Raw genomic sequence first — 27,815 nt, forward strand, 5'->3', positions numbered from 1 at the left:
GGTACAGCCGGTTTGTGACCACTGTCTTCTTTAAATAGTCACATGTTCCATCACATGATGCTGGTTTTAGAACCTCATCATTCTGAACTGAACACAGTGGAAGAATCAGTGTCTTGAAGTTGCTGAAGTTGTGTTCCCTGCAGCCCTGGAGTTTAGCTGCAATAGTGGAGTTGGTGTATATCATTATTGTCTATATCCCCATCTGTCTTCCTTCCCCTGTGTCTGATTACTGCAGTGGTGAAGTTTAGTGCACTCACCTGTCTTGGCATTATTCAGGGTGAGTGGAGGGACAGTTATGGACTAGTCACATGACAGCGACTTTGTTATTCTATGCGCTATTAGGAGGGACGTTTTGGGAAGGAGAAATTAGTCCTAATTGTATTTTCAGGAATCCATCATGACAGCACTATTACATTCCCTCCCTTGAATTCTTTCTACTTATGCGAATTAAAATCTGTATAAGGAAATTCAATAAAATGAGTTGCATTCATCCCAGTGTGGTACTTGGAAAAGACACTTATGGGTGTGGAGGTCTTTTAACTTCTCGTGTGTTTTCCGGCCCCTATAGAGGACAAGAAAGATGATCTTTATATGCTGTCATGACACCTGGACTCTTGGAAATACTATCACCGATAGGACCAATTCCTCCTATTTGGATAGGAAACTCCTAAAGATGGCTCAGTAGTGTAATGTGGTTAACATGATTATGAATAGAACAGTTTCAAAACCAAAGTCACGAAACTACAATCGGACAAGTCCTTTTCTAAGAAACGTGTCCCAGCATTCATGTACAATTGGAAAGTCATGAGCATTGCTCACCTTCTCCTGTGGAAGTCAACATAAAAATGATAAAGAAAGACCAAGCCCAAGCATAGAAGTTTAAAATAAATATTTATTTTTTGACATGTTTTTACACACTATTATTTAAGTTAACATGAAATATTCAATTTTTCTGGATAAGATGATTATTGGTTAGTGCAGACATTTAATTATCATCATTTAGTGTTCCAAACTTGGGGTGTGCCACATGAGAAAATAGGACTGAAGTGGAGGGCCGAACCAACTGGCTAAACTTAAAGGGGTTGTTTATTACTCTGCAGTAGTGACTACATATCTGTAAAACGGATAGGGAAGGCTTTTTCTAAATATCTTGTGTTGCCAATTCAGCTTCTGAGCAGCGCTATCACGGTCCGCTCTTCCCCATCGTGTGACCCCATGAACTTTGTGACCTCTGGGATCCGGTGAGGTCACGTCAAATTCCAATTTCAACTTCCAGTTGACGTGACATCACCGCGGCTGGCCCTAGTCTTCCTGAGTGACTCGGCTGTGGGTGGCGGTTCACCGCTAGTCACAGACCATCTCTGCTGCTTGCTGCGCTCCGCAATGAAGAAAAGTGCGCGTGAGATGCTGGGCTGTGACGTGTGGTGAAACATCACGCACAGCCTAGTCACTCAGGAAGACTGGAACCAGCCGCGGTGGTGTCAGGTCAACTGAAAGTTGACCTGACATTACCAGATTACAAAGGTCACAGAGCCGGGGGGGGGGGTGTCACGCGATAGGGAAGAGCGGACCGCAATAGCGCTGCTCAGAGGCTGAATTTCAAAACAAGGTATTGAGAAAAAGCTTTCGCTATTAGTTTCACAGAGATGTGGTCACTACTGCAGAGTAGTGAACCACCTCTTTAATTCAGTACAATGTTAACTTTATCACTTTATAAAACTTAAGTTATATGGTTTGGATTAGCAGATACTGGTAAGGCTAGGTTCACATGAGAATAAAAAAAAAATTGGCCAATTTTCATCCAGGAAAAAATAGAGGATTTTTCCTTTTGATACATTAGCAGTGAATTAAATTTGTAAGACCAAATACTCTTTCTTATGGTAATAAGTTGAATGTATCCGAAAAATCGAATGCTACATGGATGATCTGTATGGGACCCAAATTTTTTTTTTTTTTTTTTTTTACACACTCAAGAGAATAGTGCATGCTGCGATATTTTTTTTTTTCACTGAGACAATTGGTCATCTGATCAGCCCAATAACATAACCTAATCCTACTGCCATTTCATGTAATGCCATTTTATACTGGGACTGGACTGAAAATTCGACCTTGTGAACGTAGCCTAATATTGCATTTTACAATAAACTTTATCGTATTACGTATTGCCAGTTAATCAAGTAATGGAAAAATTGTAAGCATTTGGGGAGAAAATGAATTGTCCACTCATGTTCCATATGCATGGATCTATTCGTCTACGGGAAAAGAGGTGACAAGCAAGAGGTAAAAAAATCTATATTAATCAATGGAGTGGCCATAAGCCACAATCATACGTGTGTGGGGCTTAAACGCTTCGCGACCTTTTGATTTTCCATTATTGCATTTTAGTTTTTTCCTCCCCTTTTTCCAAGAGCTATAACGTTTGTTTTTTTTCCGTTCACATAGCCGTATGAAGGCTTGTCATTTGCGGGATGGGTTGTACTTTTGAATGACATTATTCATTTTTTTCATGTGATGCACTGGAAAGCGTGAAAAAAATCCAAGTGCAATGAAATTGCAAAAAAAGGAAGGGCGCATAGAATATTATATTTGAAGGTCACATGTAGTAGAGGTGAGTGGAGAACTTCACACTGTTGGGACGAGTATTCATAAAGAATACTTCACTTTCCAAAATGGGAACTTTTCCCTGCAAACATGAAATTGGTTTCTGTCCTGTGTGACTTCTCTTATGGTCAATGTGAGAGAAACTGATTCATTTTGTTCCTGTGGAATCCATTTTGTCTTATAATTCTTGTGTCATGGTGATTAAAAAATGTCTGATAACATCCCTAAAGTTCCTATTGGCTCATAGTGTGGAGGGAACTTTTCCTTTGTCTGTGACACTATTTAAAGTGCCTATTGTATCAAAACCATAAACATATCTCTAGCAGGTACACAGTGTGCCCCTGCTAGAGATATGATATACTATATAAAGTGCCTACCTCTGTTAATAAAGAAGTCTTGTCGAGTACACCATACAAGGCTGTGCTGTATTGATTTCCTTGAAATCTCTAAATATATTTCAATATTTGAAGTTTGGAATGCAGAACAGAGTGAATTTCTCTCATAATCAATAAGATTTGATTTAAGTGAAAAATATTTACCACATTCAGAACATGAATATTGCTACTCCCCTGTGTGACTTCTCTGATGAATAACAAGAACTGATTTCTGGTGAAAAGAAGTCCCACATTCTAAACAGGTAAATTGCTTTTCCTTGTGTGATTTTTCAGATGATAAACAAGAGAGGCTTTAGTGATAAAAGATTTACCACATTCTGAACATAAAAAAGGCTTTTCACCTGTGTGAATTCTCTGATGTGTAACCAGGTTACTTTTTCGTTTAAAAGATTTTCCACATTCTGAACATGAAAATGGTTTCTCCCCTGTGTGGATTCTCTGATGTGCATCAAGATATGCCTGAACACTGAAACATTTCCCACATTCTGAACATGGATATGGTTTCTCCCCTGTGTGAGTTCTCTGATGTGTAACAAGATGTGATTTCTGGTTATAACTTTTATCACATTCTGAACATGAAAAAGGCTTCATCCCATGATGAATTCTTCTATGCATAACAAGATTTGATAGAGTGTTACAACATTTCCCACATTCTGAACATGAAAATGGTTTCTCCCCTGTGTGAATTCTCTGATGTGCATCAAGATATCCCTTAACACTGAAACGTTTCCCACATTGTGAACATGAATATGGCTTTTCACCTGTGTGACTTCTCTTATGTATAATAAAACTTGATTTATATGCAAAACATTTCCTACATTGTGAACATGAAAATGGCTTCTCCCCTGAGTGAATTCTCCTATGTGTAACAAGACTTGATTTGTGTGCAAAACATTTACCACATTGTGAACATAAAAAAGGCTTCTCCCCTGTGTGACTTCTCTGATGTGTAAGAAGTTTTGATTTCTCGTGAAAAGAAGTTCCACATTCTAAACAGTTAAATTTCTTTTCCCCGGTGTGACTTTTCAGATGAGAAATCAAAGAAGATTTAATACTAAAACATTTCCCACATTCTGAACACAAAAAAGGCTTCTGCCCTGTGTGAGTTGCCTGATGTACAATGAGTTTATATTTCTGTTCAAAACAATTACCACATTGTGAACATAAATATGGTTTCTCCCCTGTGTGACTTCTTGTATGGTCAACTAGACGCGACTTATTTGCAAAACATTTACCACATTCTGAACATGAATAAGGCTTCTCCCCTGTGTGAGTTCTTTGATGTAAAATAAGTGTTATTTCCCGGTGAAAAGAATTTCCACATTCTAAACAGGCAAATTGCTTATTCCCTGTGTGATTTTTCTGATGATAAACAAGAGAGAATTTAGTGCAAAAAGATTTTCCACATTCTGAACATAAAAAAGGGTTTTCACCTGTGTGAATTCTCTGATGTGTAACAAGATGTGATTTCTGGTTAAAACATTTCCCACATTCTGAACATGAAAATGGTTTCTTCCCTGTGTGACTTATCTGATGTCTTATAAGAGCTGATTTATAATGAAAACATTTCCCACATTCCAGGCATGAAAATGGCTTCTCCCCTGTGTGAATTTTCTGATGTCTTACAAGGTCTGATTTCCGGTTATAACTTTTCCTGCATTCTGAACATGAATATGGTTTGTTTCCAGGGTGGGCTCTTTGTGGTTCTTTATCCCTTTTGTAAGTTTTAGTTTCCTTAACATATAGCACCTGTTTAATATGTTCAGATGATAGATCTTTGCTGTGAAGAGTTGAGGATGTATCTGGAATTTCAGGATGCTCTTCAAATGTATGTTGTTTTAGGCCACCAACTGCTGCTTTGAAATCTGAAGATATCTGATGTTCTTTTAACTTCCTAGAACAGTCATCTGCTGAAAATACAACCTTTATTAAAAGGGTTGTTCAGTTAAACAAGTTATCAAAAAGATAAAAGCAAACCTATTGATGAGTTGGAGTACAACCGTTGGAACCTGTGTCGATTGGCAGAATGAGGATTTTTTATCCCCAATGGGGCACTTTTATCCCAGTTCAAAATGTTGTTGTCTATCAGATCACCAACCACCGCTCCATTTATTCTTTATGGGGCTGCCAAAAAAGCTGAGTGAACTCCCATAGTGAATAAATAGAGGGTTGGTTCTCAGGAGCAGGACCACCACTGATCAACAAGTTATCACCTATTCCATGAATAGGTGATAAAGGGGTTATTGGGTGAAAACAAGTTAGGTTTGTTTTATTTTACATTGTATTATTGTTAATAATAGAAGATTATTAGGAACTGTTTATCTCTCACTCTCCTTGTCAGCTGTAAGCAGATCAGGCAGGATGTTCATGTAATGAAAAAGCCAAAAAATGATGTGACTCTAACCTCACTTTTATTCGTATACTTTAAAGTGGGTTTTCTATTGCAATTAATGAACCCTGAAATGCTGTTGGGGATATTTTTAGGTACTGATCCAAAAGCATATGGGCAAGGACTTCCCAATATTGTCAACCCACTTGACCTATATTTCCCATGGTGGACTTTCTATATTCTAGAGCACCACTCCAGCATTTTTCTTTTTATTGCACCACTGGATTGGTGCTTTAAATGTAAATACCCTGCCCCCTGTATTATACTCACCTGCAGCCATTTTCATCTTTTCCCAGCGGCACTTCTGTCAGTTTCTTGCGATTTGTGACTTGCATGTAGCTCCAGTGTTTCATAGAGCGCTCCGGAGGTCACAAATCAATGTAACTCTGAGGAGCCTCGTTCTAGCTCTCATAGTTACATTGAACACTTGTGATGTAACTTCTGACTTCCAGCCAGTCAGAAGTTACAGGTACAAGATGACGACGCAGGACTGGAGCCGAAAAGGACGACGACGGCAGGTGAGTATAATACCAGGGGCAGTGGGCTTACATTTAAAGCGCCACCCCAGTGCTGAAAAAAAGAACGCTGGAATAGTTACAGGACTCCAAATTAGTTTCATTCATCATAGAAAGTAATGCTTAGGCATTATCATTTGATAATAGTGTATTTCTAATCCAGCCTTAAAAGGGATTGGCCACTATTTTACAACTCACTTTCATGTGAACTAACTGCCATAGTTAAAGATAAGCACTTCACTATTTTGCTTTTCCAAATCATTCTGTAACCTGAGCTGCTCTTCTGGTCATATGGTTTCTGGCTGAGATTCTCCTGGTTCCTGTGAAGTTACATTAAGATCGGCCTCAATTCGGGCTTCTGAAAACTGACGGGTAGGCAGGGCTTCATTCAGTAAAGCTTACACTGCTACTGTGCATGCTGGTGCAGATACACCACTCCCTTATATCTGTATGTATACAGCAGGGAGTATATACAGCAGATGAAATAAGTATTGAACATGTATTTTCTAGGTAAATATATTTCTAAAGGTGCTATTGACATGAATTCCTCAACAGATGTCGCTAACAATCCTTCCTATCCACACAGGCAAAGAAATCAAACCATAGAGGTCAATAAATTAAATTGTGTAATAAGAAATAACACAGGAAAAAGTATTGAACATATATTTAGAAAGAGGTGTAAAAAGGCACAGAAAGTCATGACAACAAATGAAATCTTACAGTAATTAGAATGCCGTTTAGTTAATATAGAATATCAGCTGGTTAGACTGATGGCCTATAAAAAGGTGTTTCATTACCAAGGTGGCACACAAGAAACATTTCATGATGAGTAAAACCAGTGAGCGGTCTCAAAATCTTTGCAACCTTATTGTTGAAAAACATATTGATGGTATTGGTTACAGACCAATTCCTAAACTACTCAAGGTTCCAGTGAGCACTGTTGGGGTTATAATCCAGTAGTGGAAAGAACATAATTTAACCATAATCCAGCCATAGTCAGGTGCTCCCAGCAAGATTTCAGACATAGGGGTGAAAATATCATAAAAGTTGTCCATGAGAAAAGGACCACCTTGTGAAGAGCTACAGAAAGACGTGGAATCAGGAGGTACAATTGTTTCTAAGAAAACAATAAGTAATGCACTCAAACCTCATAGCCTGTGTTCATGCTCATTACGCAAGACTCCATTGCTGAACAAAAAGCATGTCCTAGCGCATTTAAAGTTTGCTCAACAAAATTTAGACAAGCCTGGTGTGGGGCTGTTTTTCAGCATACAGCACTGGCAAACTTCCTATAATTGAAAGAAGCATGAATGGACCAAGTACCAAGACATTATTGATAAAGATCTGCTGCCATCAACAAGGATGATGAAGATGAAACAAGGGTGGACATTTCAATAAGACAATGATTCCAAACACACAGCCAAGGAAACTATCAGTTGATTTCAGAAAAATAAAGCTGCCGGAAAGGCCCAACCTATCACCTGACCTGAATCCAATAGAAAACGTATTGAAGGAACTAAAGCTCAGTGATCATAGAAGGAGGATTTGAAGATTGTTTATGTGGAAGAATGGGTCAAAATTAGACCCGAGCAATGCATGCCACTAGATTCACCATACAGGAGGCATCTTGAAGCTGTCATCAGTAAGGATGATCAAACCCAAACTCTAAAGTTTGTGGTTCGTACTGGACACCAAGTGTCCAATGCTTGAACCCGAACTTCTCATGGAAGTCCATGTCAAAGTTCGGATGATGTTCAGATGTTGAATAAAGCTTGTTGAAAAGGCTGCAGGGCAACCAATCAACAAGCTTTTCAGAATGGAAAAAATGCCTGGATGCTGATGGGAACAAAAAAAAGATGTGGGATCCCCCCTTTTTTTTGATAACCAATGCATTTAAAGCAGATAGCTGCTGGCTGCAGCCCTCAGCTGTCTGCTTTCGCTTGGCTGGCAAATATAGAGGGGATCCCATGCCATTTTTTTTTTATTTATTTATAAATAAATAATTTTTTAAAAAAATGACGTGGGGTCCACCCTATTTTTGATAATGATAACCAGCAAAGGTATAGCAGACAGCTGGTGGCTGGTATTATCAGGCTGACAACGCCCATGGTTATTTTGCCTTTCCTAGCCTAAAAATAGCAGCCTGCAGCCACCCCAGATGCACCAATTCTAGCCCTTTGCCTAATTGACCTGCCGTGGTGGCAATCGGAGTCATATTTTTGGGGTTGATGTCAGCTTTGAATTGACAGCATCATGACCACGGGTCAGTAATGGATAGGTATCTATTAAACACCCCCAATTACTAACCCAGTAAGTTAAAAAACAAACAAACACACAGGAAAAATAGTTTATCTGAAAAAAAAGACTCCTGCACACTCCCTCATTGAACAATTTATTAATTTTAAAAAATCCAAGAAGTTACGGCGTAATCCAATGGTATAATGTCCCACAATGTCCATCATATCCTATGCAGCCTCATTCTCAGAACGAGGCTTCATAGATCATTCACAGTCAACGACAGGCATGGAATTTCTCACGCTTCTGAAAAAATTCCATGTCTGGCGCTGACCGTGAGTGACCTATGGAGCAATGTTCTCAGAATATTCTCAGACTGAGGCTCCATAGGTCATTTGTAGTCAAAGACAGGCAAGGAATTTTCCAAGCTCGAGAGAAATTCTGTGCCTGCCACAGACAATAAGAAGTAACAAGGCACTCCCAAAGTGTGATGAAAAAGTGTATTTATTGTGCTTGAAGAACGTTTTCGGTCCAAATTGGACCTTCCTCAGTAGCACTAAGCATAAAAATAAAATACAAAAAATAAATAACAGATACAAACGGTGTATATAACACTGAGGGCAAACAAAATAGTTACATGTGCAGTGTACATTGCAATATTCAAATTCATATTCTTTGATAGAAAAAATCTCATACATATATTCATTTCATATATGTGACAATTTATACATTATTCTGTGATAAATAAATTTCATATTGACTCAGACTTTTTTTGAAGATAAAACATGAAATGAAGAGAAAAGGAGTAAAAATGGAGAAAGAGAAGAGGAGCCAAAGGGAAAAGAAGTTGGTTTGTATAGGGTTAATGGAAAGAGGATGTGTGATAAATGTCTTTAACAGTGAATGAGTGTGGTGGCAGGGAGAGACAGATTGATAGCATATGTATATAGTCATCAGGGGTGTAGGATGTGATAATATGATCACACTTTGGGAGTGCCTTGTTACTTCTTGTTGTATGGCTTTGGAACCTGAAGTGCACCCCAACATCTTTTGAAAATATATACGAAGGAAGTGCCGTTTTCTTCTTCATAACCATTGCCACAGACAATGAGTTACCTATGGAGCCTCGTTCTGAGAAGGAGGATCCATAAGATTCGATGTACATCGTGGGACATCACATTATTGAATTACGTCGGAACTTCGAGAATTTTTTAAAATGAATACTTTGGTGAACAAGGGAGTATGGTGGGAGTCTTTTCTCATTTGGCCTACATCAGGTATGTAATGTGTATGGGGGGCGGGGTTAGTTCTGTGAATTTGCTGCTAAGAGAAGTTGCATTGTCATTATATTGTAAATAATATTCCAAACTGCATCCAAAACTAATTATATTATATAATAATTTTCAAACCAGTAATCCATCAACTTTGTCAAGACCTAAAATTGTGAGAATTGTGAGAAGACAGACCACAGAAAAAGGACATTAATTAAAAGAAAAAAAACACAGAAAAATAAGTATCCATTACCAATACAAGGTTAGAATATCAATGCACTAGCACAATGCAGCAGGCGCACATGAGAAAGATGGGGCGGCACTAGTGCAAAATCCACATGAAACAACCACTCACAACTTACAAATTCATAGAGGAGGTGGCTGCTAGTACTAGGCATGCACACACATAAGGGTTGATTTTAGTCTAAGGACGCAAGTGTGAGGACCCTTGACGTGGGTTACAAGCTTGTGTATTTTGGCCAAAAAATGGACCAATACCTCATGTAGTTTATACATAACTTGCATGTTTTTATTGGACGTTTTGGGATTTTTATGCAGGATGCATGCAACTGTTGATGGAGGTGAACTGAGGTGTCTGTCCAGCAGGGTGCACTTATATAGTGCAGAGCCAACCGCCTGATCTTCTAGTATCTTCTAGTGCATTGGTAATCTTTCCTGGTATTGGTATTGCATGTTTCTGTTTCTGTGATGTATTTTTCAATTGTGAGAAGATCCCAAATTGCAATGATCTGACAGCTTTATGTATTTGCAACTACACATTAATTTACCAACCTTACAGACAAAATCACCTAAGGAGGACGGGTCTTGATCTTGAGCCCCTGTGTCAGAGTTCCGGGATTTCCAGTTTTCTTTTGAAGGATCTTGCCCTTTGTTAACATGGAGTTTTCTGTTCTGTTGCCCTACTTCCTGTTCATCTGTTTAAAAGCCCGCCCCTAAGCTTAGTCTAGTTGCCTGAGTATACTGCTTTCTGTGTACTCCTGCCCTGCTGCTCTCATCTCCTGATTGCTGTTTGGATCCGGTTGAAACACCTGACACCAGCTCTGGACTTCACCTCTCATCCAACTGTGCTCGGACTCTGTCTGCCGTCTCTGGTCGGCACTTCTGCCCGGTCCCTTCCATTCATATCCACCCTAGGACTCACATCACGTACGGACATTTTTTGGACTATATCTGTTGCCCTTTTGTGTCCCGGCTGCTGTACATTTGGGCCTTCTGGGGTGATTGCCGGACAGCCCCTGTATAGGGGTTCGCTTCTGGCGGTCTCCCTGGGGGAGTCCAGTGCGCGGCCCCGGGAATTCCCCTTTGCTCTGAACCCAGCAGGTATTTACTGTGTTTATGTTCCACTGTGTATATTTTGTTCTGTGTACATATTGCAGTTACATATTACTGTGTATATTTTGTTCTGTTTACATATTGCGGTTACATCTTATTGTGTATATCCTGTTCTGTGCACATATTGCGGTTACAAATTATAAAACATCTTTTGCACCAAGAACTCGTCTCTGGTTGTCATTGCCCTAACTCAATCGAAATCCTCAGTACATACAATAGTATTACACCCTGACTGCTTTACGAAGTGGAAGAATGTAACAGTCTGATGGCTCTCTCAGGATGTAACGCTCAGTTACAGAAAGGTGCAACCAAGAAGATATTTCACCTATTATCTCATTGGGATCAATGTTACTAAAAGATTTGAATATTTTCCTAAAGTTGATATTTTTTTGAACCAGTAGAAAGGCAGAAAGCTAAAACATACACACGCGGTCAAAATTGTTGGTACCCCTTGTTTGTTGAAAGAAAAACACACAATGGTCACAGAAATAACTTGAATCTGACAAATAAAAAATCTATGAAAATAAACAAATGAAAGTCAGACATTGCTTTTCTGCTTCCACAGAGTTTAAAAAAATAAATAAAAAACAGATGAAATAGTCCTGGACAGAAATGATGGTTCCTTAGCTTAATACCGTATTTTTCGGACTATAAGACGCACCCTGGTTTTAGAGGAGGAAAATAAAACTTTAAGCAAAAAAATGTGGTCATGACACACTGTTATGGGGCGAGATCTGCTGCTGATACTGTTATGGGGGTAATGTCCCCAAATTCTCTACTAAGGTACCCCATCCTGGTAATGATCCTCCTGCCTTGTATATGATCCTGCTATAAACCCCCATCCTGCTCATATACCCCTATCCTGCTCATATTCCCCCATCCATCCTGCTCATATTCCCCCATCCTGCTCATATTCCCCCATCCTGCTCATATTCCCCCATCCTGCTCATATACCCCCATCCTGTTCATATACCCCCATCCTGTTCATATACCCCCCATCCATCCTGATCATATACTCCTATCCTGTTCATATACCCCATCCTGTTCATATACCCCCCATCCATCCTGCTCATATACCCCCATCCTGTTCATATACCCCCATCCTGTTCATATACCCCCATCCTGTTCATATACCCCCCATCCATCCTGCTCATATACTCCCATCCTGTTCATATACCCCCATCCTGTTCATATACCCCCATCCATCCTGCTCATATACTCCCATCCTGTTCATATACCCCCATCCTGTTCATATACCCCCATCGTGTTCATATACCCCCATCGTGTTCATATACCCCCATCCATCCTGTTCATATACCCCCATCCTGTTCATATACCCCCATCCTGTTCATATACCTCCATCCATCCTGCTCATATACTGCCATCCTGTTCATATACCCCCATCCTGTTCATATACCCCCATCCTGTTCATATACCCCCCATCCATCCTGCTCATATACTGCCATCCTGTTCATATACCCCCATCCTGTTCATATACCCCCCATCCATCCTGCTCATATACTCCCATCCTGTTCATATACCCCCCATCCTGTCCATATACCCCCATCCTGTTCATATACTCCCATCCTGCTCATATACTCCCATCCTGTTCATATACCCCCATCCTGTTCATATACCCCCATCCTGTTCATATACCTACCTCCATCCATCCTGCTCATATACTCCCATCCTGTTCATATACCCCCCATCCTGTCCATATACCCCCATCCTGTTCATATACTCCCATCCTGCTATATGCCCCCATCGTGCTCATATACCATCCTGGTATATGGCCTGTATCCTATAGCACAGAGCAAAAAAATAAACATTTATACTCACCTTTTCCTCACTCCCTGCAGCACCGATCACATCTTCCTCTCTGGCACACTGATCTGTGAGTGTGGAGCCGTTCCCCTGCAGCACGCAATGTCTTCCTGTCTGTGCCGATCAGCTGACCAGCACAGATCAGCTGACCGGCACAGACAGGAAGACATCGCGTGCAGCAGGGGGACGGCTCCACTCACGGGGACGGGTGAGTGTACTGATTCACTGCACCCCGCGCTGATGATGACGCGCGGGGGGCAGTGAATACAGCCGCACATGATCACTCCAGGCTGTAGTTGCCAGGGGTGATCATGCGGACCGGCTCTTTACTCTGCGCGCGTCCCCGCTCGTCCTCCCGCCCACCTGTCAGCGCCGGCTTCTGCGCTAAGAGATGGGCGGGAGGATGGGCGTGCATATGTAATGAGCGGGCCCACGTGGTCATGGCAGGCGCTGCTGCTGCCTGCTTGTGCCCCAGATGACCCGCTCCACCGCAGCACCCTCGTTCCCGGCCGCAGCCCTATAGTCAGACCATAAGACGCACCCCCAACTTTCCCCCAACATTTGGGGGGAAAAAAGTGCGTCTTATGGTCCGAAAAATACGGTATTTTGTTGCACAACCTTTTGAGACAATGACATGATTCCTGTAACTGTCAATGAGACTTCTGCACCTCTAGACAGGTATTTTTGCCCACTCCTCAAGAGCAAACTGATGCAGTTGTCTCATGTTTGAAGGTTGCCTTTTCCAGATGGCATGTTTCAGCTCTTTTGAAAGATGCTCAATAGGATTTAGGTCAGGGCTCAGAGAAGGCCACTTAAGAATAGTCCAATGTTTTCCTCTTAGCCCTTTTTGTGTGTTTTTTGCTGTTTGTTTTGGGTCATTATACTGTTGCAAGACCCATGACCTGCGACTGAGACCAAGCTTTCTGAAACTGGGCAGCACATTTCTCTCTAGAATCCCTTGATAGTCTTGAGATTTCATTGTACCCTGCACAGATTCAAGACACCCTGTCCAGATGCAGCAAAGCATCCCCCAGAACACAACAGAGCCTCCTCCATGTTTCACAGTAGGGACAGTGTTTTTTTTTTTATATGCATCATTTTTCTGTCTGTGAACAGAGAGCTGATGTGCCTTGCCAAAAAGTTCCATTTTTGTCTCATCTGTCCATAGGATATTCTCCCAGAAGCTTTGTGGATTGTCAACATGTAGTTTGGTAAATTCCAGTCTGGCTTTTTTATGATTTTTTTTTCAACAGTGGTGCTGTCCTTGGTCGTCTCCCATGAAGTCCACTTTGGCTCAAACAACAACGAATGGTGCGATTTGACACTGAGGTTCCTTGAGCTTGAAGTTCAACTTTAATCTCTTTAGAAGTTTTTCTGGGCTCTTTTGTTACCATTCTTTTATCCATCTCTTTGATTTGTCATCAATTTTCCTCCTGCGGCCATGTCCAAGGAGGTTGGCTACAGTCCGATGGATCTTAAACTTCTGAATAATATGTTCAACTGCAGTCGCAGGAACATCAAGCTGCTTGGGGATGGTCTTACAAACTTTTTCCTTTAACATGCTAATTTTCTTTCTAATCTCCTGAGACAACTCTTTCCTTCGCTTACTCTGGTCCATGTTGAATGTGGTACACACCATGTCACCAAACAGCACAATGAGTATCTGTAGCACTAACTACAGGCCCACTGACTGATTACAAGATTGTAGACACCTGTAATGCTAAATAGAGATCACACCTTGTTTAACATGTCCCTTTTGTCACATTATTTTCAGGGGTACCATCATTTCTGTCCAGGCCTATTTCAAGAGTTTTATTTTTTAAAAAAAACTAAATAATCTACCACCCCAATGTCATAATTAGAAAATGGAAAGTGGAAATCTTGACATCGAGAGAGACAAAATGACTTTTATTTGGAACTTGAATCTCTGACTTCTTTGCATTTAGTGGTTACTACTCACCTGGGCTCTTATCTGTAGGACCCTTCGCTTTACTCCGCTCATCACCCCTCACATATGTCTCTGTAGTATTAATATGTGTCAGATCTTCACCCTGAGTCACAAACATATGGAGAAGTCACATCTATGATCAGCTCTAATCCTGCCATCTCCACCATTCTCATTACATAAGTATAAAACATATAATACTGGTGGATAAAACAAGACTGAATTCAAGACCTTCACAGCCGTCTACACATCATAGGGAGATTTCATGACACCTTCTCTCCATCTACCTGATGATCCTGAGGAACATTGGGATTTTCTTGTTTACAGTCCTGTGGAAGAAGAGGACGGGGACATCTTTCTGGTGTTGTCCTCTTACTGTATAGAACTGGAGGAAACATACACAGGGGCTGAATTTACTCTCTACATATAGATGGCCGTGTGTTTTCAGTCCTGTTTATTACCTGTGTGGGACTGAGGAACCTCCATTATTATGTCCTTGTACAGATCTTTGTGTTCTTCTAAATACTCCCACTCCTCCATGGAGAAATAGATGGCGACATCCTGACACCTTATAGTAACCTGACACATACAATGAAATGTCATCCCCCGATCCCTTCATAGCGTTACTGTATAATGTCCCAGCATTCCCAGGAGTGTCACCTCTCCAGTCAGCAGCTCAATCATCTTGTAGGTGAGTACTACGATCTTCTGGTCATTGATGTCCTCATGTATCAGGGGGTAAAGTGGAGGTCCTGTGATTGGGCTCAGGGGTCTTCCCCATCCCTCAGACACAGGGTCCTGACAGCGCTCACTAGAGGACTTCTTCACAACTGTGTAATCCTGGTTATGGAGAGACACAGTAATAAATCTCACTACAGACATTTCCAGAGTCCTCACCTCTCCAGTTCTGTCCATCTGCTATTCCCATAGATAAGAATGATGTAATGTAACGTCATCAGAATCTCTCACCTCTCCAGTAAGCCGGAAGAGGATCTCTAGGGTGAGGTGTAATATCCTCTCTGCCATCTTGTCCCTGTGCATATGCATCCTTGAAGGGTCAATCAGGAGATTTCTCTTATATAGAAGATATCCACAGAGAAGATCTGATATTGTAGGGACCTGAATGGGAAAAAGATGAGCTGATGTAACGTCATAAAAATCCTATGTAGTAATACAATTTCTGGAGATAACAAGGGGAAATATATATGAGGAGATAAAAAAGGTTAGATTTTGTATTTATCATTTGTCAATGGTCGAAAATTAACATTTAATCCTTTCCTGAACTTTGCTGTAACTGGACATCACAATACAGAGGCAGTTTGCCACTTTCACAAACACGATGCCGATTGCAGGGGCTATTTAACGGCTTAGATGCTGTGGTCACAGAGACTGATTTCTGCTTAAAAACTGCTTCCACATTGTGAATATGAATATGGCATCTCCCCTGTGTGACTTCCCTGATGCATAACATGTTTTCATTTCTGGTTAAAAGAATTTCCACATTATAAACAGGTAAATCAGTTTTTTCCCCATGAGATTTTTCTGATAATAAACAAGTGAGGATTTAATTCTAAAAATGTCCCTCATGCTGAACATGAATATGGTTTCTCTCCATGGTTGGCTTTTTGTGGTTCATTACCCCTTTTTGTTAGTTTTTGTTTTCTTAATATATAGCACCTGTTTAAAATGTTCAGACGATATATTTTTGCTGTGAGAGGTTGAGGGTATATCTGGAATAACGGCATGCTCTTCATATGCATGTTGTTTTAGGTCGCCAACTTCTGCTTTGAAATCTGAAGGTATCCGATGTCCTTTTAACTTCTCGGAATAGTCATCTGCCAAAAAACACAACCTTTATTAAAAGGGTTGTCCACTTAAAACAAATTATGATTACAAAGGATAGGTGAAAACTTATTAATCAGTGGGAATCCCATCAATGAGACCAGTATAATGAGGAATTTTAATTCCATGAATAGTGTGCGCTCCTACCTGGAATACCAGAATTTGACCGAAACACGTCACACTACTGGATGTTTTGTGCACTATGATTTAAAATAAAGAATGGAAGAATGGAAAGAAAAATCTGCGAGTGCTGATCCCTTTTATCTATTGCACAAATAGGTGATAAAGTGGTTTTCAGGTGAAAACAAGTTAAGTTTGTTTTTTTAATTTTACATTTTATTATTGAATAATATAACATAAACACAATCTGGTCATCTCAAACTCTCCTTGACAACTTTATGCACTTTAACCCTTTACATCATATATTGTCTCTGACTGATGCAGGCTCACACGCTGAGCCCACGTGTTTCGCAGTAGAGTATGGTTGATTTAGTCAGCCATCATGTGTTCTCAATAGCCGCAGGTGGAGCAGAGCTCTGTACGCAGCTGTTAACTTGTTAAATGCTGCTGTAAATCTCTGGAAGCAGCAGGAAGTCACTTCATTCCGTGAACATGGGGTGCCAATGACAGCTGGAGTTCTGCTGATCACTCACATGCTGGTCATGGCAATTCCCTTGTGAAAGCCATCCTGTAGACTCCAACAGCGGCACCACCCTCTAAAACGAGTTCCACTAGATTGCTTCTACGGAAGAGCTACTATCCAGCAGCAAGAAAATAGTCGGGTTGCCGGGTCGGAATTAGTAAGTTGGTGTAGGGACAAAATCGTAAAGAACAAGAATAGACAAAACGCAAGTTGAGGTCAAAAGTCAAGACTATCCACTAGGGATTACACAGAAGCAGGTCAGAATATGACTGGCAGTGGGCAGTAGGCAGGATCTTAAATAGCTTACAGCCCCAGATAAACCACTCAGCAGTTAACTGTATGTCTCTCAGTATGGATGGGACTAAAAGTCCCAGAGAACACAAAACTAGAACTGTTGTCCCCCGTCACCTGCATTAGGAAAGTGTCCCTCACAACGAGAATGTGGCGCCGCCTAGCGGCACAAGCAGAGGCATGAAGGACAGGCACTGATACAGATGTCACAGCTACCAAGCGAAGTGGGATTGTCACTGTATTGAGAAGAATATGTCAATGTACATTTAATTCTAATCATATGATATAATCATTTTTATACCAGTTATCCATCAACTTTGTCAACACCTAAAATTAGGTCACCTGGATTACAAAGTGGAATAATGTTTCTGTCTGATGGTTCATTGAGGATGTACCACTCAGTAACGGAAAGGTGCAACCAAGAAGATATGTCCCATCTATTATCTCATTGGGATCAATCTTACTAACACATCTGATCTTGATATACTTTTTGTCCAAATAGACAGCTAAACCATACTTTATCTATCTTTTTTGTTTTTCTTATTTTTAAGGTTGTTTCTGTACATTCCTCTGTTGAAATGGCTTTAGCAGAACTTGAACTTGACAAGATAAACTACCACTCCAATTTCAGATTTAAATAGTGGAGATCCTGAAGTTAGGACAAAGTAGCTTCTATTTGGAAGTAAAATCTGACTTCTCTGCATTTAGTGGTCACTACTCACCTGGGTAGCCATATGTAGGAGTCTCCTCTTTACACCACTCATCCCCCCTCACATATGTCTCTGTAGTATTAATATGGGTCAGATCTTCACACTGAAACAAAGATTGTAAAAGTCACAGACAGATGGAGAAGTCACATCTATGATCAGCTCTAATCCTGCCATCTCCACCGCTCTCATTACACAAGTATAAACATATAATACTGGAGGATAAAACAAGACTGAGCACAAGACCTTCACAGCCGTCTACACATCATAGGGAGATTTCATGTCACCTTCTCTCCATCTACCTGATGATCCTGAGGAACATCGGGATCTTCTTGTTTACAGTCCTGTGGGAGAAGAGGACGGGGACATCTCTCTGGTGTTGTCCTCTTACTGGATAGCACTGGAAAAAAAACATACACAGGGACTGAATTAATTTCTTACATACAGATAATTATAGGCCGTGTGTATTTAGTCCTGTCTACTACCTGGTGATGTGAGGGTCTGGGGAACCTCCATCATGACGTCCTTGTACAGATCTTTGTGTCCTTCTAAATACTCCCACTCCTCCATGGATAAATAGATGGTGACATCCTGACACCTTATAGGAACCTGACACAAATCATAATACCATCATCCCCCGATCCCTTCATAGCATTACTGTATAATGTCCCAGCATTCCCAGCAGTGTCACCTCTCCAGTCAGCAGCTCAATCATCTTGTAGGTGAGTTCTAGGATCTTCTGGTCATTGATGTCCTCATGTATCAGGGGGTGAGGTGGAGGCCCCGTGATTGGGTTCAGGGGTCTTCCCCATCCCTCAGACACAGGGTCCTGACAGCGGTCACTAGAGGTCTTCTTCACTACTGTGTAATCCTGGTTATGGAGAGACACAGTAATAAATCTCACTACAGACATTTCCAGAGTCCTCACCTCTCCAGTTCTGTCCATCTGTTATTCCCATAGAGAAGAATGATGTAATGTGATGTCATCAGAATCTCTCACCTCTCCAGTAAGCCGGAAGAGGATCTCTAGGGTGAGGTGTAATATCCTCTCCGCCATCTTGGCCCTGTCCTTAACCATCTTTGATGGGTCAATCAGTAAAATTCTCTTACATAGAAGATCCTATGTTGTAGGGACCTGAATGGGGAAAAAGTTTAACTTCATAAAAAAATCCTGTGTAATTATGCAATTAATGAAGATTACTGCACACCAAATTTACACTGTTATACAAGCTGTATACTAGCTACTTTACATGAAGTTTATGCTGACTTTTTGTCATAAGCACTGCCCAAGTAGCCTTCCACATATACAGTATATGGCATGGTGAGCTGGAATAATATTTATTGACTAATTTACATTTTATCAAAGTGTCATATCTTCAGTGTTGTCCTGTGAAAAGATATAATAAAATATTTACAAAAATGTGAAGGGTGTACTCACTTTTGTTATATACAGTATGAGGAGATATAAAGCAGCAGCTCCGCAATACCTAAGGACAGAGCATGTTATATCTTCACATGAATGCTACCGCTAATCACTGGCCAAAGGGGTGTGACAAACATGTATAACAAATTATTTAATTGACAACCACCATTAGCACTTCACTTCTCCATTAATGACCTAATATGTAGGAGCTGCAAACTAAAGGTTCGTTCACATCTGCGTATAAAAAAATATCTCTGACATTCATCCAGAAAAGTTGGCATGCGAGTGCTCATTTTTTTCTCACCTAGCATCCGTGTGACATGTGTATGCAATCCGTATGCTATGCATTTTTTCAACATATTTCTATAATAGAAAATGCATAAAACTCAAGGTGCCGAGTTATTGCTAAACCTATGAAAACACCTTACGAAAGGGCCAAAGCAAAGGATTTGTAAGACCTTCAGAACCAGATATGACCAGTAATAATTATTTGTTTGTGGAGCCTGAGGAGGGTCATTGTTGATGGTTGGTCTCACCATGTCATTGCCGAATTCAGGAGGTGTGAAAGATTTCGGGTACATCCTTTCCTCTGCTATCATCCCTCAAAAAGGAATTTTGCATATCTCTATGGGGAGCCACCGAAGCATCCGGAGATGTTTTTTGACATTCCTGTGACGAATATAGATTTAAGACTTCCAATGGAAGCTCTACGGCCAAAAATACCTAGTTTTGGAGATGCATTTCTGTTGAAGAGCAACTCCTGTTGACCCCAAGGTAAGTCTCAAATCCTTACAGAATTAAAATATAACTCATTGTTCCCCTAAAAGGGGCCCAATATAGTATAATGTGTGTTAGAAACCTTGTTTATGGGTGGCTTTTGAAGATTTTTGGCCAAGGGTTTAGGACAGTGTTCGAAAAATCCAACCATATTCGTCCGAATCAATAAAGCCAACTAGTGGCTTTTGAAACCAGAATAAATTAGGCATTAAAAGACAATGTTTATTGGGCGGGCCATGTGTGTGTTTGTATTTATTGGTAACTATAGAATCAATATCGACTGAAAAAATATATCAATATGCGCCATAAGTACAGATCATAAAGGCATCAGCCAAAGAGGAACTCAGACAATTAATAATCCGAAAAAGAAATTGAGTTCAAATCCATAATGAAAATATACAACTTTTATTGATCATAGAAAATTATTATAAAAATTCTTTATATATAGATACATAAAAAGTGTTATTTAAGATATATGGAGGTATAAGTGTGGACACTAAGGTAAAGCACAGAATACAGGTGCTATAGTCAGGGCAGGGAAGCAAAAGGCAAAAGATTTACATGCAATGTATAAATGTCAAACAGACATGCTATTCACCTGCACATGATCCCAATATGGAAAACTAGCTCAAAGAGATCACCCAAACCTAAGGGTAGTGAAACAGCAAGGTAAATATAAGATCATAAGAAATCCTCCTGCTTACCCATTATAACTCTGCACCTGGTCTGCGAGTCACTGACCCCAATGCCACATTTCCTCCCCCCGAGGAAGCCCTACGCCAAATGCGGCGTTGGGGTCGGTGACTCACAGACCAGGTGCAGGGTTATAATGGGTAAGCAGGAGGATTTCTTATGATATTCTATTAACATGAAACATTTATGCTGACACGACATGTCATGAGGCCATTCCATAGAGATTTTTATAGTACAACGGAAGATCTTTAATTCCCGTATACCAAGGCCCATCGTTTGGACGAGCGCGTCGTTGGCAGTATGGTCGCTAAATGGAGGATCTTGATGTGTTATCCAAGCATAACACACATCCATGATTCTCAAGATTCTTCAGATGTTGAGAGTTTAAACAGTCCAAAATTGCTTTGAGTATCTAACTTTCCTGGAAGAGTGCGAGCCTTCGGGCATCTGAGTTAACAAGATATTTTCTGTTGCCAGAGGGTTCTGCCCCATGTGGTGAGAAACTAAATTTTTTGTACCATGCTTTGTGTGTGTGTGTGTGTGTGTGTGTGTGTGTGTGTGTGTGTGTGTCAAATATGTTTATTATTATTAGTTGGCCCTTTCATTTTTTTTTTAATTTGTATAAAAAAACTCGTGTGCTATAAAAGACAATAAGGAGACTTCCTTTTCAAAACATATTTTTTATTGTTCACTATGCCAACTCAAAACCTAAAATAAACAAAAAGAACCCCAACATTTTGCTGTTTAGAAAAGCAATGTTTGTTAAATTCACAAACAAAATAAATGACAAATTCATAAATTACAATATGAGGTGGGTCATCTGGCAGGGGTGGTAAGACTTTTGGAAGGATGATGGTAGGTAGGTGAATGTGGAGGTGTAACAGACAAAGATGTAAGGGGTATGAGAGGGATGGTATTGAGAGGGCTGTGTAGGGGAATAGGTCCCTATGACACTTGGGCATGTTGGGTCATGGGGGTAGGCTCTGGGGCTCCAGGGTGTGTTTGGGCCACCAGTGTGATGGTGGTAATGTGGCCCTGGGTAGCAGTCTTCTTGAGATTGGATAAGAGGCATTTGCGACGAGGGTCCTGTAGCAAGCCAAATGGGTATAAAGCTGGTTGTGCATGTGGTGGGGGTGGTACCTGGGAGACCACAGATCTGACAAATAGTGGGTTACTGCAATGTCTTAAATGGCTTTGATTAAAAATATCAAATACGACCTGAGGGTCATTTGGAGACGTTACAGCTTCCAACATCTAGAGCAGAGCCGATTGGGTTCTGATTTTGAGTTCGGCTGGGACCTGATGGAGATGATGGCAAAAGGACCCATCACCATCATCATTCATGGTGCGAGATAGCTGGTCGAGTACTCGACTACCTCACATTTTGCTGTTGTTGAGAGCCTCTCTTCTTTGAGGGGATGAGTAGGGAGAGGGTGGGGATGTGTCCAAGGCCAGAGTAGGGCTACTGCTGGCCGCCTGCTCTTCTTGCTAAGCCACTGATGGTGATTCAGTACAGAATCCTGGTCCTGCTTCCTCCTCCTGTCCTTCGCCGACTTGCAACTCTGATAGCGTGTTCCGTTCGTCCTCAAGATTGTGTTAAAATTTACTAGACTAAATTTATGTTAAAAACAAAAAAAAAACCAACATATTACGACTAAATGAACACTTACAGCCAAAGCTTCATGATGATTACCAGAAAATTCAGCTGTTTTATATACAAATATGGCCTGTTTTTAGGGTCAGTAGCCCCGGTCTTCCCACGCTGATAGAGCTCACTCTGAAACTGGTCCCAACAGCTGCACCATCTTCGGGTAATATCACTCAGTGTTTTTGGAAGAAAGGGTATACTTTTTGAGAATAAAATTGACATGGAAATATAAACAAACATTGAAAAAGATTCAGTATGTCATGAAGGTGAGTACATCCCTCACATTTTTGTAAATATTTTGTTATATGTTCTAATGGGATAAAACTGACACTTTGATACAGTCTTAATAAGTCAATGTGCAGCTTGAATTTAAGTGTACATTTGGTGTTGCTTCTATATAGTTCAACACACAGCCATTAATGTCTACACCTCTAGCAACAAAAGTGAGTACACTCTGATCGTATGCACACAGCTTAACAAGCGATACTTGTGCTCTTGCGTATTAGCTGTTTCACAAAGAATATCAGAGTGACAAAAGGCAAGTACAAGGCTACTACATAAACCTCTGTGAGAACATATCAGGAATATGGCGAGGGGCTTCCTGAGTCACCATTTATGAAAGCATTTCATAGACACGCATGTAGATATCACTAAAGGGACATCAGCATTTGAGGTAGAGAAAGTTTTGAACTGTAAGAACTAGGACTATATACTAACGAAAATGTCTAATGGATTTTGAATTTGGATCCAATAACCCCAAAGGGTTTAACCTGAGGAACAGAATGAATTGCATCCAGAGTATCTCCAAGGAACTGGATCAATATAGGGAATATATCCTATATGGAGTCATGTGCACTATTGCTACAGTATGTATAGATTGTGTATTACTGCGTTTTCTAGTGGAGAGATGATGGGGATCTGGTTTATGTGTGTGACACTGACAATAGACATGAAAAAAATTAAGTACATCCTCTTTGAATTCCATGGTCCCACTTATCGAGATATAATAAAGACATCTCATTATGAAAACATCTTAATATTCGGTAACTACAACCTTCCACAGCATGACCTGGTGTAGTTTAATAAAAAGTTAATAAAACAACCTTTCCCACATGTTTACTATACATGAGCAATCGAAACATTTTTTTTTGTTAGGAAGTTAAAAAAGTTTATCAGGAATTTCTCACTTTTCAAACAAAATTTACAAAACCATTTTTTTGGGACCACATCATATTTGAAGTGACTTTGAGAGACCTTTAAGACAGAAAATACCCAAAAGTGACACCATTCTAAAATCTAGACCCCCTCAAACTGCTCAAAACCACATCCAAGAAGTTTATTAATCCTCTAGGTGCTTCACAGGAAGTAAAGCAATGTGGAAGGAAAAAATTAAAATTTTACTTTTTCCCACAAAAATGTTATTTTAGCCTAAATTTTTCATTTTTACAAGGGTAACAGGAAAACATGTACCATACAATTTGTTGTGCAATTTTTCCTGAGTACTCCATATGTGGTGAAAATCTTCTGTTTGAGCGCACGACAGGGCTCAAAGGGAAAGGAGCATTTGATATTTTTAAAGCAAAATTGGCTGGATTCCTTACCAGATACCATGTCACGTTTAGGCTGCTTTCACACCTCCGGTTTAAGCAGAGCCGGCAAATCCGGCTCTAAAACCTATGCAACGGATGCGGCGACAAAACCGCATCCTTTACATAAGTTTTTGACATGCGGCCCGTCCGGTTTTTGCCGTTTGCGGCACGCTACTGAGCATGCGCAGTGGAAAAAAAAACGCATGCGGTGTTTGCCGCAGGACGCCGCATGCTGCGTCCATAGGCATGCATTGCAAGTCACGCCGCATAGCTTCAAACGGAACCTAAAGACTCATCTGTTCAGAAATGCCTATAACCTTCAATGACCTCACTGCTTCACCCCCGTGCGGAGCTGCCGCCCCACCCCCGTGCGGAGCTGCCGCCCCACCACCGTGCGGAGCTGCCGCCCCACCACCGTGCGGAGCTGCCGCCCCACCACCGTGCGGAGCTGCCGCCCCACCACCGTGCGGAGCTGCCGCCCCACCACCGTGCGGAGCTGCCGCCCCACCACCGTGCGGAGCTGCCGCCCCACCACCGTGCGGAGCTGCCGCCCCACCTACACCCCACCTACTGTCTCCTCCCCAAAATCCTTTAGGATGTAAGCCCGCAAGGGCAGGGCCCTCTTCCCCCTGTGCTAGTCTGTCTATTGTAACGTGTACATGTATTCTGTATGTAACCCCCTCATGTACAGCACCATGGAATCAATGGTGCTCTATAAATAAACAATAATAATAATAATAATAATAATAGGCCGGATGCGGCGCAATGCGTTTTTTTTTTGCCGGACAAAAAAACGTGCCAGGCAACGTTCCATCCGGCCGCCGCATCGGCTAAATCTGCCGCATGCGGCAAAAAACAGACCGCAACCCCATGCAGCACAATCCGGCACTAATAAACAGATCAAGCAACTGACAGAATATATGGATGGTAAGCAAGCATTGTTGACCTTAGGGAGATCAACATATCCACTGCGGAGACACCATCACGTGTTTCTCAACGCAGTGATTCTAGAGCATTGCCCCCTGGGAAGTATGCAAATAAGAAAGCCGCGGAGACACCATCACGTGATGGTGTCTCCGCGGCTTTCTTATTTGCATACTTCCCAGGGGGCAATGCTCTAGAATCACTGCGTTGAGAAACACGTGATGGTGTCTCCGCAGTGGATATGTTGATCTCCCTAAGGTCAACAATGCTTGCTTAAGTAGTCTTATACTAGGCATTGCCCCCACTAGCCAGATTCCTACTCCACACTGATGAGGGGCAAATACCCCGAAACGGCTGTCTGTGGATGGATACCATGTTTGGTATAGGTGGTCTCCTTGACTGGAGACTGCCCTTCCCGTGGTTGTTCCTTCCCGGTGAAAGACCTGGCTAGTTTCTTGCCAGCGTTGAGAAACACGTGATGGTGTCTCCGCGGCTTTCTTATTTGCATACTTCCCAGGGGGCAATGCTCTAGAATCACTGCGTTGAGAAACACGTGATGGTGTCTCCGCAGTGGATATGTTGATCTCCCTAAGGTCAACAATGCTTGCTTAAGTAGTCTTATACTAGGCATTGCCCCCACTAGCCAGATTCCTACTCCACACTGATGAGGGGCAAATACCCCGAAACGGCTGTCTGTGGATGGATACCATGTTTGGTATAGGTGGTCTCCTTGACTGGAGACTGCCCTTCCCGTGGTTGTTCCTTCCCGGTGAAAGACCTGGCTAGTTTCTTGCCAGCGTTGAGAAACACGTGATGGTGTCTCCGCGGCTTTCTTATTTATATGGATGGTAGGCTGTTGAGTGTCATCATAAAGAAAGGTTGCTATATTGGTCACTAATTTTTTGCGGTTTTGTTGTTGCATGTCAGAAATGTTTATTTCTAAATTTTGTGCAGTTATATTGGTTTACCTGGTGAAAATAAACAAGTGAGATGGGAATAAATTTGTTTTTTTTATTAAGTTGCCTAATAATTCTGCACAGTAATAGTTACCTGCACAAACACATATCCTCCTAAGATAGCCAAATCTAAAAAAAACAAACACTCCAACTTCCAAAAATATTAAGCTTTGATATTTATCAGTCTTTTGGGTTGATTGAGAACATACCATATTTTTCGGACTATAAGACGCACTTTTTTCCCCCCAAAATTTTGGGGGAAAGTGGGGGGTGTATCTTATAGTCCGATGGCTGCGGTGCGTTGGTGGTGGATCGCGTGAAGGCGGGTGCAGTGGTGGTGGAGCGGGTCATCAGAGGCAAGAGCAGGCTGAAGCAGCACTACCCTGACCACGAAGGCCTGCTCATTTCATATGCACGCCCATCATCCCACCTATCATCTCTCAGCCCTAAAGCCGGCGCTCACAGGTGGGCGGGATGATGGGCAGGGGATGTGCGCATACTAAAGAGCCGGCCCGCGTGATCACCCCAGGCAACTGCAGCCTGGAGCGTTCATGTGCGGCTGTATTCACTGCCCCCCCGCGCATCATCATCTAGCGCGGGGGGAGTGAATAAGTACGGTATACTCACTGTTCCCCTGCAGCATCACGGTGTCCTCCTGTCTGTGTGCCAGCTGATCTGTGTAGAGAGCGGTGAGCACACTGATGACGTCATCGCTGTACACACGGCTCCATACAGGTCAGCTAGCACACAGACAGGAAGCGAGCGATGCTGCGTGGAGTGAGGAGAGGTGAGTATACAGCAGGAGTCCTCCAGCTGTTACCGCAAATCCGGCCACGGCTGAAGTGACCGCGATATCCGCGGTGACTTCAGTCAGCTGATCCCGGCGGTTCACTTCACTTGCGGCCTGATCCTCACAGAGAGTGGTCGTGTACTATGGACGCTCTCTGTGATTGTCAGATGTAGCAGAGCTGGATGCGTTGTGGGACATTATGTGGATTACATCGGACCTGGGCGTTTTAGAGGTTAATAAAGTGGTGAAAGATGGTGTTTTTTTGTCTTTTATTTCAAATAAAGGATTTTTGGGGTGTTTATATTTAATTTACTTTCACTGACAGCTTAGTGGTGAGGGGGCGTCTCAGACACCTGCCATCACTAAGCTAGGACCTAGTGGCAGCTATGGGCTGCTGCCATTAACTCCTTATTTCCCAGATTGCCACCGCATCAGGGCACTCGGGATGAGCTGTCAAAAGTCCCAGGACTGTCGCATCTAATGGATGCGGCAATTCTGCACGGCTGCTGGCTAATATTTTTAGGCTTGGTGGGCTCCCAATAATGCGAGTCTCCCCAACCTGAGAATACCAGCCCCCAGCTGTGAGACTTTATCTTGGCTGGTTATCAAAATTGGGGGAACCGCACTTCGTTTTTTTTAATTACCCCCATACACGGTCAGCAGCAGATCCTTGTCCCATAACAGTGTGTCATGACCACTTTTTTTTGCTTATGCGTCTTATGGTCCGGTGCGTCTTATAGTCCGAAAAATACGGTAGTTGTTGATCAATAATAAAAAAAATCCTCTAAAATACAACGTGCCTAATAATTCTGCACACAGTGTATGCAAATATCCCATACGTGCTGGAAAACTATCTATGTTCATAGCAGGGCTTGGAATGGAAGGAGCGCCATTTGACTTTTTGAACTGAAAATTGGCTAAAAATGTGAGGTGACGCCAAGTCACATTTGGAGAGCCCCTGATGTGCCTAAACATTTTGAAGACTAAACCCCCCAAAGGAGTTT

At 41.6% G+C, this 27,815-nt stretch overlaps 1 protein-coding gene across 1 annotated transcript in view; it reads right to left on the bottom strand.

Annotated features, from left to right (window-relative positions):
- Nucleotides 1–1,639: 1,639 nt before the first annotated feature.
- Nucleotides 1,640–27,815, bottom strand: part of LOC142312942 (uncharacterized) — a 50,677-nt gene continuing 24,501 nt past the window's right edge. The window contains exons 8-19 of the mRNA XM_075351930.1: nucleotides 19,012–19,131; nucleotides 18,703–18,882; nucleotides 18,497–18,620; nucleotides 18,314–18,411; nucleotides 18,027–18,117; nucleotides 16,206–16,363; nucleotides 15,498–15,647; nucleotides 15,189–15,368; nucleotides 14,990–15,107; nucleotides 14,816–14,913; nucleotides 14,544–14,634; nucleotides 1,640–4,906 (exon numbers count right to left, since the gene is read on the bottom strand). Of these exons, the coding sequence (XP_075208045.1) occupies nucleotides 3,231–4,906; nucleotides 14,544–14,634; nucleotides 14,816–14,913; nucleotides 14,990–15,107; nucleotides 15,189–15,368; nucleotides 15,498–15,647; nucleotides 16,206–16,363; nucleotides 18,027–18,117; nucleotides 18,314–18,411; nucleotides 18,497–18,620; nucleotides 18,703–18,882; nucleotides 19,012–19,131 (3,084 nt within the window). The 3' untranslated portion in view covers nucleotides 1,640–3,230. The remainder of the gene's footprint in view (nucleotides 4,907–14,543; nucleotides 14,635–14,815; nucleotides 14,914–14,989; nucleotides 15,108–15,188; nucleotides 15,369–15,497; nucleotides 15,648–16,205; nucleotides 16,364–18,026; nucleotides 18,118–18,313; nucleotides 18,412–18,496; nucleotides 18,621–18,702; nucleotides 18,883–19,011; nucleotides 19,132–27,815) is intronic.

This window comes from Anomaloglossus baeobatrachus, chromosome 5, assembly GCF_048569485.1.
Source record: "Anomaloglossus baeobatrachus isolate aAnoBae1 chromosome 5, aAnoBae1.hap1, whole genome shotgun sequence".
Taxonomy (NCBI): domain Eukaryota; kingdom Metazoa; phylum Chordata; class Amphibia; order Anura; family Aromobatidae; genus Anomaloglossus; species Anomaloglossus baeobatrachus.